A 15,034-nucleotide genomic window follows, 5' to 3' on the forward strand; every position below is an offset into this window, starting at 1 on the left:
TTAGATTTAATTAATAGGTGACCCTAGCTGCAGTGTAGCATTCACTATAACTACATGTTGATACAGATGTAGAATATTGTAGTATATCATTAATGGTACTACTCTGATATAGTACTCACTCATACTTGTTGATACAGCTGTAGAATAATGCAGTATATCATTAATGGTACTACTCTGATATAGTACTCACTCATACTGTTTTGTTACAGTTTAACATTATTTTGTTGTTCCTTTACTTAATGCGATGTTCCTTTTTGTGATTGTGCTCAATTTTTTTGTCTCAATATTCCTATGTGTACAAACATTTTAGTAATATTAGCAAATCTATAACAATGTTTATGTGTCATATGTGTACTGACTGGTATTACTCATGATTGTCTCTGGTCCCCTTAACCCCCTACATATGTTGTCTGTGTGACTTAGTGTAGAATAACAATCTGATGAGGACCACAATGGAAATAAGCGTACATGCTTTTTGTGTTATCCTCGGTAATTTACATTCATTATTCCGAACTATGTGTTCTTGTCATTATTTGCACTTCATATACATTGATTCATTGCCAAATAAAATCTATCTAACTCACATTTTTTTATACATAAGTGCTAAGTAGAGAATAATGAGAACCATTAGAAATAATTAAATGTAAGGCTACCTCCCTTGTAAGGGAGCAAAAGCCTTTGGTATATGTATGTATTAAAAATAATTTATTACGTTACCACCATTTTCATGAAAAAAGTGGCACAAGATAAAAAAAATTTGCACAAAGTTGTATTGCACTTGAAAATTATGGAATACAGTGGAAACTAACTGTAGTGATGCATCACCAAAAATATATCCCTTCTTGAAAATCTTTATGCGAGACACTCAACCCATCCTAGACTGACAAATGGTCACAGATATACATTCAACTGTGAGTACTTTTTTCATGCTCTACCTTCATTTTATGTTATCTAATACAAATTATGGAGAAGAAAAAAAAAATGATGCCAGCGTGTAACTGTGCTACACATTGGGCCAATGATGTATGGGTTAAATAAAAATAAAAGATAAAGTGATCTACCAAAAGATATTCTTATATGTTCATCCTACAATAGGGTGGACTACTGTTCAGTTTTCGACAGACAAAAACCTACTGTGGGGTGATAGTAATTGTGTCAAGAACAAAAGTTCTTTGAATGTATCAAACTTAGTATTGCAGGGAGAAGATAGCGACAAGGAATTCATCTGCAATTTTGTATTACAAGGTTAAAAAAAAATCATATTTCTTGTAAATCCATAAAAACTTTATTCAAGAATTTATGCACATGTGGTGAATCCATGTTTTCAATATCAAAATAAATGTTCCTATAATAATTAGGCACATAAGTACTTTTTCATGTTTTGAAAATTGGTTCATGGTTCCCCTTTTTTCTCCCTTTCATATATATTTTTTTCTTAATTTTTCTTAATAAATTTTATTATGGACTCCTGTTCAGACTTGTTCCAAAACCTGGAGTCTTATTTTCTCAACAGTATGAATTAAAAACATAGTTACCACTAAGGTAGAGGTTAGGAACACTGTGAAGAGAAAATTATAAATTAAAGACTCACAAACATCAACAACATATATAATTCAAGCACATTGACATGATTAATGTAACCTTAACAAATGTAGTCAGCATTAGATCTCTTTTCTGTAACAATAAACCTATACTTTATATAATGATGTCAATAAAACCTTGCTAATGTTATAAACTAATGTCCCACTAAAACCTATGAGATTTCCATACCTTAAAAAAACTAAATGGAAAAAAGATGAAAAATAAATAAATAAAAATAATGCTATAAATCCTCTTTGCCCTATAAGTGTGTTAAAACAAATGGCTATTTATTTATTGTATGAAAGGCATACGAGTATCAGACATATGTAAGTAATTTGTCTATCTACCTTTGAGATTCTTGGAGCAAATATTGTCAGCAAACATATCACGTGTAACTTCGTCAACCTACATATACCTGATTAACCCATTCAAACATGTTATTTTACAATTTTGTTATATTTAATGGCAAATATTTTCATTCATCTGAGACACCAGTTTTGATTACAGTACTTGAAATTCTTACATCCAGGACCAAAGCTTCCTTAATTCATGTGGCACAAGCCAGTATAGATTTACAAAGTATGTATTTGTTTTGAACGGGTAAAGTGAAATTAAATGGTTCAGGCAAGGGGGGTATAAGAGCCTTTTATCACTGTATTCCTATAAAGTGACCAAGCAATGCAATGTTCAATAAGTGGTTCAATATTTCTTAAATCAAATTGGCAGGATATACATACATCAGTTTCACTTTTTTTTTCCTTTTCTTTTTTGTAAACAAAATATACACATTTTTCCCATTCTTACCCCACATAGCTACTCATGTATACATCTTGGTCACAGTGGAAACATCTCGTATATTTACTTCTTGGTCAGAAATATAATTAAATTTTCATATCTTTACAAATCTTAGATTATAATCATCAGGTATCTCAAACATCAGAGCCAAATTCACATAACAGGTTTCTCATACAGCATTCCTGTGCCCCTCTTCTTTGTAAGTTCTTGCTAGCTCCATCCACTCAAATATACAGTGTCTGCAGACACAACCAAGACATCTGTTTAGTATTGGACTCACTGCCTTTGTAGACAAACACGAATACTTTGTTTTCTTTTTTTTTTTGCCAAGAGGGTAAGTCTGCCATTGAATATATTTCTTGCTTGTATCTGGAGACACTGTTTGTGGACAGGGTTACAGCAAAACCATATTCAATCAAAATTAAAGGCACTTCTACCTCTTTAAGTATAGCCCAATATTTCAATGAAGCACCAACCTAGATTCAAATCTTGGTTTATCAATTGTTCTCTCACACTCCTCCATCTGAATCTAAGTTAAGACTATAACCATCACCTCTAAATATTCTATTCTCCGTTTACTTCTCAGATCATCCTATTTGGGATTAACTTGCCTATTCTATGGGCACCTCTCTTAATCAACCACGGAATGTCACCTTCCACTACTGCTGGTCTTGTAATATTATCATGACCAGTGTTGAACACTTCCTTTGTTAGCTTTGTTTCCTTTCCTTCAACTTTACCTCTTTCTTTTATGTACTGCCTATCCAACTAATATCACAACCAATTCGGTATGCAAGGGTATTCATCCTTTTAGTCTGGTTCCTGCTAGGTTATTTCTTTCAGATTTTGTTACCCCCTTCCAGTGTGGAAAGAGGAGTAACCTATCTGAATTAACGCCTTTTGTACTGAAGAGTATTCTTTTTATTCTGGCTTCTAGCAGGTTATTTCATTCAGCTTTGTGGCATCCTTCTGGTAAGGAACAGTTCAAACAATTGGGTAATCTATTTTTATTTATGCTCATGTAAATCCCAATTGTCGATGGTCAATCCTGGCATATGACGGGTGAATGGTAGATGAGATATGACGAACCACATCTGTCTCTATTACATTGCCTGCAGCCTCTCTGAGCATTCTTCTACAAGAATGCCACTATTGAATGAAATTGCCTGATGGCAGTCAGATTAAAAAGACAAGTAACATTTAGTACAGAAGGGATTAATCACATTAAAATTAGAGTAAAACGTGCTAGCATAAACTGATTACTGTCTACTCGATGCGTTGTACGTCTAACCAACTTCTCCAGTCTCCAAGCTTAGGTTCTTTTGTTCCCACTACCTTTCTTGTTTTCTCTTCCAGACAATGACCAGCCCTGTTGCATCTGAGGTGGCCAAGAGGGATTCATCATAGTTAAATGCAACTCCTATAACTGGCGAAGCATGGCCCTGTAGTTTGTTTATGAGTGGTCGCGTGTCCCGTTCAACATCTAGGAAACAAACACCACAGTCTTCTGAACCACTAACTGCAAGAATTATGGAGACAAAAATAAGAATTAAACCTCTAAAAATAAAGAAATTTTCATACATTATTAGTATGGCATCTACTACGGATGTCTGACATTACAATTAGGATCTGCTGCTTATCAGTTGCTATCACTTTAAAAGTGTGTATATCTACTGAATGAAGTTTTACAAAAATGAGTAAAATATTAACATCTATCTATACACCAAGGAGTGTGTGTCGGGATTGGAAGTGGAGGGGGTGAGTGGTTCGAGGTGGGGGTGGGACTTTGTCAGGGATGTGTTGTGTCGCCCTGGCTGTTCAACTTGTACATGGTGGTGCAGGGTGGTGGGAGGGGGGTTGGAGATATTTAGGGAAGGTGGAGAGGGGTGGGGGTGGGCTGGATGTCGTTTGCGGACGACACTGCGCTTTTGGCAGGATTGGGGAGGGTTGGTTGGTGATGGAGTTTGGGAGTGTGTGTGAGGGAAGAGAGTTGAAGATAAATGTGGGTAAAAGTAAGGAGATGAGATGTACAAGGGGTGAAAGTGGACTGGAGGTGAGCATTGGGGGAGAGTGACTGGGGGAAGTGGATGGTTTTAGGTGCTTGGGTGTGAATGTGGTGGGAGGGGGTGGAGTGTAGATTGAGGGAAGCGGGTAGATGCCTTGGTGGATTGAAAGGTGTAATGAGGAATGGACATTTGGGAGTGGATGCTGGGAGGAGGTTGTATGAAGGAGTGATTGTGCTGGCAGCATTGTGTGGGGCAGAAGCATGGAACATAAGAGGAAGAGAGAAGGAGTTTGAATGTGTTTGAGATGAGGTGTCTGAGAAGTGTGATAGGGGATGCTGGGCTGGATAGAGTGGGAAGTGGGGAGGTGGGAAGGGGAATGGGGGGTGGTAAGGGAGTTGGAAGATGGGGTGGATGAGAGAGTGTTGGGATGGTTTGGACATGTGGAGGGAATGAGTGAAGAAGGACTAGTGAAGGAGGTATGGAAGGCAGATGTGGGGGGAGTGAACATGAGGGGGCAACCTAGGATGAGATGGATGGATGGGGTGAAGGGGGCTTTGGGGAAAAAGGGAATGTCTGTTGAGGAAGGATAGGAGAGGACAGAAGACAGGTGAATGGAGAACAGTTGTATATGGATGATGTTGTGATGCATGAGGTGGAATGGATGGGGGGTGAGGTAGTATGTGTAAGAAAAATTTGACACAGCCCTAAGGGATTTGTCCCCGTCTTCTCCTTTTCTGCATGAGGGGACGGAGAGGGGGGGCCACCGATTAATGAAGCAGCCTTGCTGTGGATGTGCTGTGTCTTGTGACACTGCCTCTGACCCAGGGCAGTGGACAAGATGCAGGGATGACCTGTCATCCAGGAGGTGCCAAGATAAAAGGGAGTGTAGAGGGTGGAGGGGAGTGGAGTGTATTTAGGGATGGAATGGGTGGGAATTATTTTTATGCCTTTTTTTTTTTTGGCTACCTCCCTTGTAAGGGGGGGAAAAAGCCTTTGGTATTACAAAGGATTACAAAGGCGGAGCATGCCGACAGGAGACCTTTTGGCCCATATCTAGGTCGGATGCGAAAAAGAAAAATATATGTATGGATGTATGTATACACCAAGGGCTTTTCCCCCTTACAAGAGAGGTAACAGACAATACAACACTCACCAATGCAAGCACCCTGTCGGAAAGACATTAATGGACAAAATGTAGACCTTACTGGATGGCTTGAGTGCCGAACATTAAACTTCCTTCTTAGACGAAGGCCTCCTTCTTTATCAATTACTCTGTAAGTAGAAATTGTATTAGCAAAGCTTTCTGAGATATGATCCAAATAATTCTTCACAAAATTTGTAACACATATGTATATGTATATATATATACCCCATCTATAAACCGTTGTTTGCAGACAACACTGCACTTGCAGCAGGATCAGAGGAGGGATTGGGGAAGTTGGTGACAGTGTTTGGGAAGGTATGCGAAAGAAGGAAGTTGAAGATAAATGTGGGTAAATGTAAGGTGATGAGATATACAAGGGGAGAAAGTGGCAGCAGATTGGAAGTGAGTTGTTCAGGGAGAGAGACTGTAGGAAGTGGATAGTTTTAGGTACTTGGGTGCAAAAATGGCAGGAAAGGGAGGAGTGGAGGTGGAATGTAGATTGAGAGAAGCAAGTAAATGCCTTGGTGGATTAAAAAGTGTAATGAGAATTAGACATTTGGGAATGGATGCTAAGAAGAGATTGTATTTACCTAGTTGTATTTACCTAGTTGTATTTTGCGGGAAGGGGAGCTATGCTCGTGTTGTCCCGCCTTTGTATCTTGCAGTGTCTAGTTTGTTTTTAAACTCATGAATGGTTTTTGCGCATACTATTTCATTGTCCAGTTTGTTCCAAGTGTCCAAAACTCTATGAGGAAAACTGTTTTTCTTCAGTTCTCTTCTATAGCTATGTTTTTTTATTTTCTTTCCATGTCCTCTTGTGTTTCTTTTGTCCCAGTTAAGTAAGTTCTCACTATCGAGTACCTCTGTGCCTTTCATGATTCTGTAGATGGTCAATAGGTCACCTCTCTCTCTTCTTTGCTCCAGTGTCGGTAACTCCAGTTTAGCCAATCTCTCTTCGTATGATAGGTTTGCAAGTGCAGGTGCCATTTTTGTAGCTGCTCTTTGGATTCTTTCTATTTTCTTTATATTCTTTTTGGTACTGGGGGACCACAATGTCGCTGCATACTCTAATCTAGGCCTTATCAATGTAACCAATATTTTTTTCATCATGTCTTCGTCCAAGTATGTAAACGCCACTTTTATTGATCTTAGCAAGTTGTAAGTCTCCCCAACAATTTTGTTAATCTGTATATCATAGGACAAGTCGTTCGTGATAATTACTCCCAAATCTTTTTCGGATCCTACTTTCTTTACTTCTTTGGTTCCAATTGTATATTTTCCTGATATTCTGTTTTTGCTTTTTCCAAACTCCATTATGCTACACTTCTTAGTATTAAAGTCCACTTCCCATTTCTGACTCCAGTTCCATACCCTATTTAGGTCTTCTTGCAGTGCTTCACAGTCCTCATCAGTTTCTATTTTCCTTAGCAGTTTGGCGTCATCGGCAAAGAAGCTCATGTAGCAGTTCACGTCCTCATCCATGTCATTCATATAGATAGCAAACATTATTGGTGCCAGCACAGATCCTTGCGGTACTCCACTGATCACCTCTTTCCAGTCTGAATATTTTTCTCTGAGCACTACTCTCATCTTTCTACCAGTCAGAAAGTCCTCTATCCATTTTAGTAGGTTTCCCTGTATTCCTCCTATGTGTTCCAGTTTTTTTAGTAGTTTTCTGTGTGGTACTTTGTCAAAGGCTTTTTGCAAGTCTAGGAATGCACAATCAGCCCATCCATTTCTTTCTTGCACTATGTCTATTAGTCTTGAGTAAAAGCATATTAAGTTTGTGGAGCATGATCTTCCTTGTCTGAATCCGAATTGTCTTGGGTTTAATATGTCATTGTCTTCCAGATGTTTTACCCATCTATTCTTGATTATTTTCTCACAAATTTTGGCAATGGTGCTTGTTAGCGATACTGGCCTATAGTTGGTGGGTTCTTCTTTGTTTCCTCCTTTGTGTATTGGTACAATGTTAGCGTTTTTCCAGTCCTCGGGTATCTTTCCTTCTTTGAGTGAGCTGTTTATTAAGATGTGTATTTTGTCTGTTAGTTCTTCTTTGCACTCCTTTAGGAGTGATTGTGCCAACAGCACTGTATGGGGCAGAAACGTGGAACATAAGAGACAAGGAATTTGAATGTGTTTGAGATGAGGTGTCTGAGACATATGATAGGGGTTACTAGGCTGGACAGAGTGAGAAATGAGGAGAATGGGAGTGGAAAGGGAGTTGGGAAATAGGGTTGATGAAAGAGTATTGGGATGGTTTGGACACATGGAAAGAATGAGTGAGTAAAGACTAGTAAAAGAGGTGTGGAAGGCAGAGGTGGATGGAGCGAACAGGAGAGGGTGACTGAGGATGAGATGGATGGATGGGGTAAAAGGGGCATGTCTGTTAAAGAAGTATGGGAAAGAAGGAGAGAAGACAGGAGTGAATGGAGAATAGTTGTATATGGATGATGCTGTGCTGCATGAGGTGAAATTGGTGGGGGGTCGGGGTTGAGGGAGTATGTGTGAGAAATAATTTGATGCAGCCCGAATGGATTTCTCCGTTTTCTCCTTTTCTGCATGAGGGGATGTAGAGGGGGTCGCCAATTTATTGAAGTGGCCTTGCTGTGGATGTGCTGTGTCTTGCAGCACTGCTTCTGACCCAGGGTAGTGGGTGAAATGCAGGAATGACTCGTCATCCAGGAGGTGCCAAGATAAGGAGGGAAGAGGGTTGAGGGGAGTGGAGTATGATAGGATGGAATGGCTGGGAGTGGTTTTTATGCCTTTGTTTTTTGGCTACCTCCCTTATAAGGGGGGAGAGAGAGAGAGAGAGAGAGAGAAAAAAAAAAAAGAAAAAAAAAAAAAAAAAAAAAAAAAAGGTTCTTCACCGTTATAAGGGAGGTAGTCAGCCAAGACACGCACCCATCCATAACCCATTCATTTCCATTTAATCTTAGCTCCTTATGGATGAAGGTTCATCCTGTCCTCCACCCACTGCCTGGGTCAGAAGCAATGCAGTGAAACAGCATACCTACAGCAGGCCCAGCCACTTCATTTACCCAGCAACCCTCCCTCCTTGTTCCCTCATGTAAAAAGGACAAGGAAAAATCCCTTCATTCCTTATGAAATTATAGTCCATTCACAACCATTCTCCACTCACACCTATTCTTTGCCTTCCACCTTCCCTATTCACTAGACATTCCCATTTTGCTCACAGCCCCCTTCACCCCATCCATCTTATTCTCAGTCTTCTACAAAAGTTCACTTCATCACCCTCTGCTTTTTGTACTTTTTTTTTTGCTAATTTTTCATTCCATGTACAACAAGTAGGTTGTTGTTCTCAACCTAGAAAACCTACACAAGATGTGACATGGGAGCTATACCATAATTCCATTTCAAATTCATCTAAACTATTTCTTTGAAATGGACTATAAACAGCAACATAAACATTATCAAATACTGTTGAACTATTAATATCTACTTATCAATGCAGTTCAGTGATCGTACTAGCTAAAAATATACTTTTTTTTTATCTTATTTTTCTTGGGATTATTTTTCCTTTTGGGCTGATGTCTGATGGAATTTGGTAAAGTAGAGAATTTGGCAGTCTATTGTGGAGTGCTTGGTATGTATTATAATATATATAAGTACGTATATAATATTTGAGGATAGACGGGGTGACGGGCATTGAGGAAGAGGGGGAATGTCTACTGAGCAAGGAAGGGATAAGGGTTAATGGAGGATGTTTGCATATAGATGATACTGTGATGCAAGGATTGGGGGTGGGGTGGGGTGGGGTGGGTGGGGGTGTGAGTGGTTGTGTGAAAGACATTTTGGCATAGCCCAAAGGGATTTCTCCCCATCTGAGAGGGGGTTGCCAATTAAATGAAGCAGCTGTGCTGTGTCTTGCTACATTGCTTCTGACCCAGGGCAGTGGGCAAGATGCAGGGATGATCTGTCATCCATGAGGAGCTAAGATGAGAGGGAGGAAAGGGTGGTGGGTGGGAGTGCATAAATGCCTTCTGACTTGGCTGCCTCTTTTGTAAGGGGGAAAAAACCCTTGGCATATAGATAGTATATAGTATGTGTCTTTGTATAATATTGTGGGGCACTGAAGGCAAGTTATTGAAAAGTTTGAGCAGACCACTACTGATGTTTTTACATACTTTGATGGGCTGTACTCGTGTAATGTGAGTTGGGGAGTTGAAAGGCTATTGCACAGAAATGTGTACCTCATTCTCATCTGATACTCTGGGAAGCATTTTAGCTTCCGAGCATAAATATTCTATTGGTGGGGTTTTAGTGCAGCCAGTCACTACACTTAGTACTTTATGTTGTTTATTTGATTCTTTATTTTCTTTTATATATATATATATGTGTGTGTGTGTGTGTATATATATATATATATATATATATATATATTATGGGAGAAAGCATACGCTGGACTCGACGTTCGTCAATTTATTCCGACGTTTCGAACCCTGTCCGGGGTTCGTCTTCAGGGTAATACAGTGGTAGCAATGGAAATGTACATAAATAAGAGGAATTTGGTACACTGGGACAGGTCTCCACAGTAACCGTTACAATCCGACGCAGTTAAACCAAATCAAAAACACAAATGAGAAACAAATATAAATAAAACTATAAAATAACAGGTGCAATACTTCCTTGAAAACATTCACCGAGTTTACCATAGAAAAATATGTATATATATATAAAGAAAATATAGTGAAAGTTGTAAGGATTCACCCCGCTACCGATGGGTCGCACCACTGTGCACCTAATATCGTAAACCACCACACAAACCGAGGAACACTCTACATAGGGCCCTGACCAAAATTAAGGACACTGTGAGCCAAACGGACCGAATAGGGGTGGTTTACGATATTAGGTGCAAGGACTGCGAGACACATTATGTTGGGGAAACGAGCAAGAAATTGGCGACAAGACTGATAGAACACCAGAGGGCTGTTAGTAGAAAGGACATGAGTTCGGCCGTCTCAAGACACTGCGAGGAAACGGGACACGAAATGGACTGGCAAAACGCGGAAGTGAAATACGGAGGTAGTGGAAAAAGCACCAGGTTATTCTTGGAAGCTTGGTCAAGTGATGATAATAGTGTCAATAGGTGCATCACTTTAAACCCAATTTATAAGGGGGCGAAGGATAGGCTGGAGAAGAAGCTTACTTCTTAATATGTTTATGTTGTGTGTTTTATTTGTTTTTGTTTCGACATGACGGTAGTGTGTTTCTTGATGTGTTTTGTATCATTCCATTTTATTTTCATTTTTATGTATGTAATTTTATTTATTTATGAAATTTACTAACGGTGGTGGCATGCGTTACATGACTTTTGTTCCGCGTACCGTTGTGGCATGCCACGTCGTACAGCTTTTATGCCCAATCTTGGGGGGCATTTTTTCATACTGCTTTTCTTATTTATTTCAATGTGTACTTTCCCCTTTTTGTATGTTTATGATATTGATGGATTGTGTGTTCTTGTTCCAATTTCTTTTATTCGTGATATACATGCTACGCGGGACATTTGTTCCACGGGAGTGCACAGTGGTGCGACCCATCGGTAGCGGGGTGAATCCTTACAACTTTCACTATATTTTCTTTATATATATATATACATATTTTTCTATGGTAAACTCGGTGAATGTTTTCAAGGAAGTATTGCACCTGTTATTTTATAGTTTTATTTATATTTGTTTCTCATTTGTGTTTTTGATTTGGTTTAACTGCGTCGGATTGTAACGGTTACTGTGGAGACCTGTCCCAGTGTACCAAATTCCTCTTATTTATGTACATTTCCATTGCTACCACTGTATTACCCTGAAGACGAACCCCGGACAGGGTTCGAAACGTCGGAATAAATTGACGAACGTCGAGTCCAGCGTATGCTTTCTCCCATAATAATGGTTCCTGGACTCCAGCTATTTACGAATATATATATATATATATATATATACATACACCAGAGGTCCTTTCCCCCTTATATAATGGGTGGCTGAGTCAAAAGTATGCCTATATCATGATGATGAATTCCCCCTATCAGGAGACTAGGATAGTGCCCCTTACAGAAGACTTTGTAGTGTGGAATTTAATGAACCATGTCCTTGGTTCAACTTCACCATTGGCAGGGTTCAAACTGCCATCCCCTCGACCTTTGCCACAAGTAACGACCCAGCTCTTCCATACTAAACTCCTCTGAACATCCCTCCCATCTGAGCACATAATGGATGAGTGGTCATTCTTGTCTCAGCTCTGGTTGTCAGCATCCTCATCAAAGAGCTGTGTCTTACTACATTGCTTTCAACCCAAGCAGTGTGGCTAGGAACAGAGTGTCCCTTCATCATCAAGATATTGAGGTGGAAAGGGTGACTGAATGGGAATTTGTTTATATTGTGAATATAAGCTTAGATTTGGCCATCTTCCTTCCAAGAGGGAAGGGTTCTTTGGTATGTGTATACTGACCATCCTTGACAATGGATACCTGACCATCATTCCAACAAACTCTGATAACTCTCAAACTTATCAAATGACCACAGTTTTGAGTGTTAGCAGCCATTACCTACAGAATGAAATTAATACCTGATGCCATAACTACCAATTACAATCCTAAGCATACATACATACATAGATATACCAATGGCTTAAGGTAGCCAAAAACAAAGGCATAAAATCCCCTCCCACCCACTTCATCCCCACATACTCCACTCCCCTCCCTCCCTCCTATCTTGGCTCCGCCTGGATGACAGGTTGTCTCTGCATCTTGCCTACTGCCCTGAGTCAGAAGCAATGTAGCAAGACACAGCACATCAACAGCAAGGCCATTTTATCTAATTGGCAACCCTCCCTCTCTGTCCCCTCATGCAGAAAAAGAGAAGATGGGGAGAAATCCCTTCAGGCTGCACCAAAATATCATTCATACTCCCCCATCCCCTCACCTACATCCATGCATCACAGCATCATCAATACACAATCCTAAGCATAAGCACATAAATGGTCAACCCAAGATTTCACCTGTACAGAACGAGGGCATTGCAGGCACAGCTGACGAGCAACATGGGGTCCCGTGCTTCCCGGTTGGCCCAGGTACGTGCTGACAGGCATGTAACAGGTGATCCCTCATTTACAACAATTCGTTTACCTTTCCGAAGGCCTCCACTGCCAAGGTCGAAAAGGAAGGACTGGATGACACCCTGGTGGGTACAGACAGTATAATTTTTATCAATGGATGCTTTGACTTGCCCCCCCTCCCCCAAACTTTATAAAGAGAATATGGCATTTGGTATATATCATAAGCAAACTGAATCTGCAAGATTTTGACCCTTTCCAACTTACCCCAATCAAAAGAAAAATATAATTAATAGAGAAAAAATATAATTATTTTTTTATGTCACATGTTAAAATTCCCTTAAGAATTAGGGTAGGATGTACAGGTAGTCGTCGACTTACAACCTATGCGACTTACGACTGATCGACTTTACAACCACGAGATAGTGCAATGATATCTAACATTTAATAGAGTAATAGAATTGCAATGTTATGTCTGGCAGCGCAGAACAATTACTCCGCACGCCGCGAGACGCTAGTACGATAGTTTTGGCAGGCTGCCGACAGCGTCAGCATCCCAGCCAGCTAAATATTCTTTCAATTTTTTGTTTGAAGTAAAATCTTACCTAATTTTGCATTGCATTTTGTATTCTATATGTTTTGCAATTAATAAAAGGTAACAATATTTTTTTATGCCTAGGCTAGTTTGTCGATAACAGTATGTTCGGTACAGTACGTAAACGGAAAGAATGTGTTTTGAAATAAAAAAAATCCTAATTTTGCCTTGCATTTTGTATTTTTATATGTTTTGCAATTAATCAAATGTAACAGTAAAACTTTATTATGCGTCTGTTGTCGAGATAACAATATGTTCGGTACAGCATTTTGTATTTTTATGTTTTGCGATTAATAAAATGTAACGGTAAACTTTGTTTATGCCTAGTCTGTTGTCGATAACAATATTTTCGGTACAGTACGTAAACGAAAAGAATGTGTTTTGAAATAAAAAAAAAAGTCCGAATTTTGCCTTGCAATGATTTTATTGTAACCAACAAAAAAGTATTTGTAGGTCAAAGATAACAGGACTTTATTCAGTATGCGTAGGCCTAGGCTACGTTTCCTAATGAAAATTATAAAAAAGTTAATGAATATTAAACAGCGTAGCTCAAAGATAATAAGATTTTATTCAGTATGCATACGTTTCTTAAAGAAAGTCTGATGGTAAAATAATAAAAAGGTTAGAAAATACTCGTACAGTATTAGATATCATAGGTTAAAGATGATAGGATTTTATTCAGTATGCTTATGCCTAGGCTACGTTTTCCAAAGAAAATCAGATAAAATTATAAAAAGGTTAAGAAATACTATACAACATAGTTCAAAGATGCTAAGATTATTTCAGTATGCTAAATATAATATACAATATATATATACAGTAACAAAAATATTTAAAGGGTAATATATACTGTATATATATGTAAAGACCGACTTGCGTCCAGATCGACTTATGACCTGTCTGTCGGAACCAAACTCGGTCGTAAGTCGACGACTACCTGTATGTACCAAACATGAGCAATGTAATAGATCATCATCTGGAAAGTGCAGACTTACTATTTAGATGTCTCTCACTTTGCATAGGATCAACAATTATGATCTGAACTGATGTCCAGTTGAAAAGGAAATTCAAGGAACAACATTTTACAACTAACGTAGTTTCTTCCAGGCTACTGACATGCTTAAGAAATTCTAAAGTTGTGATATAAATTTATTTGTTTATTATTTTTATATACCTTTATCCTAATTGCCATCAGGCATTGGTTCTCTTATTAGTAGGATTCAAACCAACATCCATCTGGCCTCCTCACTTGCAGAAAACAGTCTGCTTAACTACAATATTCCCCTTATTACTAAACAACAGTTTAACTACTGACCCGATCATCTCCAACCCAGAGGATCGTACCACCAACATCAAAACTGAGAGCCGTGACCTGGCCTCCAACTTTACTTGTTCCTCCCCTTGGGTAATGGCCTGTGGATACATTGAGGACCTGCACCAAACCTCGGCTACTGCCAGCCTGAACTGCCGTTAAGGAAAACTCTTCATTTTATTATTTCTTCTACCAAATATGACTGGGTACCAATAATAAAGACATGGTTTCAAATAACAAAGACTCAAATATAAACAACACAACATAGTCCACATAGGAAGGAGAGAGAGAGAGAAGAAAAGAAAGAAAAGAAAAAAACACACACACACACACACACATTTTGGAGATATCAGGGAGAAAAATAAAATAACCAGGTCATTGCCATACCAAACGGGCAAGGGCTACCTCCTGTAAAAGGGAATAAGCAAGTCTATACCAAACCCCTTTTGTTGACATGGGGAATAAAGCAAATCCTCAGCCAAAATATGAGGGGAAAATGCCATCTGGTAAAGAAGAGGTCTATCTATCTACCCAGG

At 39.0% G+C, this 15,034-nt stretch overlaps 1 protein-coding gene across 4 annotated transcripts in view; it reads right to left on the reverse strand.

Annotated features, from left to right (window-relative positions):
• Positions 1-1,262: 1,262 nt before the first annotated feature.
• LOC143026562 (WD repeat-containing protein 13-like) overlaps positions 1,263-15,034 on the reverse strand; it is a 44,229-nt gene continuing 30,457 nt past the window's right edge. For all 4 annotated transcript variants that reach the window (XM_076187168.1, XM_076187166.1, XM_076187167.1 and 1 more), the window contains 4 exons: positions 14,502-14,645; positions 12,538-12,716; positions 5,536-5,654; positions 1,263-3,895 (listed from right to left, as the gene is read on the reverse strand). In XM_076187168.1, the coding sequence (XP_076043283.1) occupies positions 3,708-3,895; positions 5,536-5,654; positions 12,538-12,716; positions 14,502-14,645 (630 nt within the window). In that variant the 3' untranslated portion in view covers positions 1,263-3,707. The remainder of the gene's footprint in view (positions 3,896-5,535; positions 5,655-12,537; positions 12,717-14,501; positions 14,646-15,034) is intronic.

The sequence above is a fragment of the Oratosquilla oratoria genome, chromosome 6 (assembly GCF_046742065.1).
Source record: "Oratosquilla oratoria isolate Oo_2021 chromosome 6, ASM4674206v1, whole genome shotgun sequence".
Taxonomy (NCBI): Eukaryota; Metazoa; Arthropoda; class Malacostraca; order Stomatopoda; family Squillidae; genus Oratosquilla; species Oratosquilla oratoria.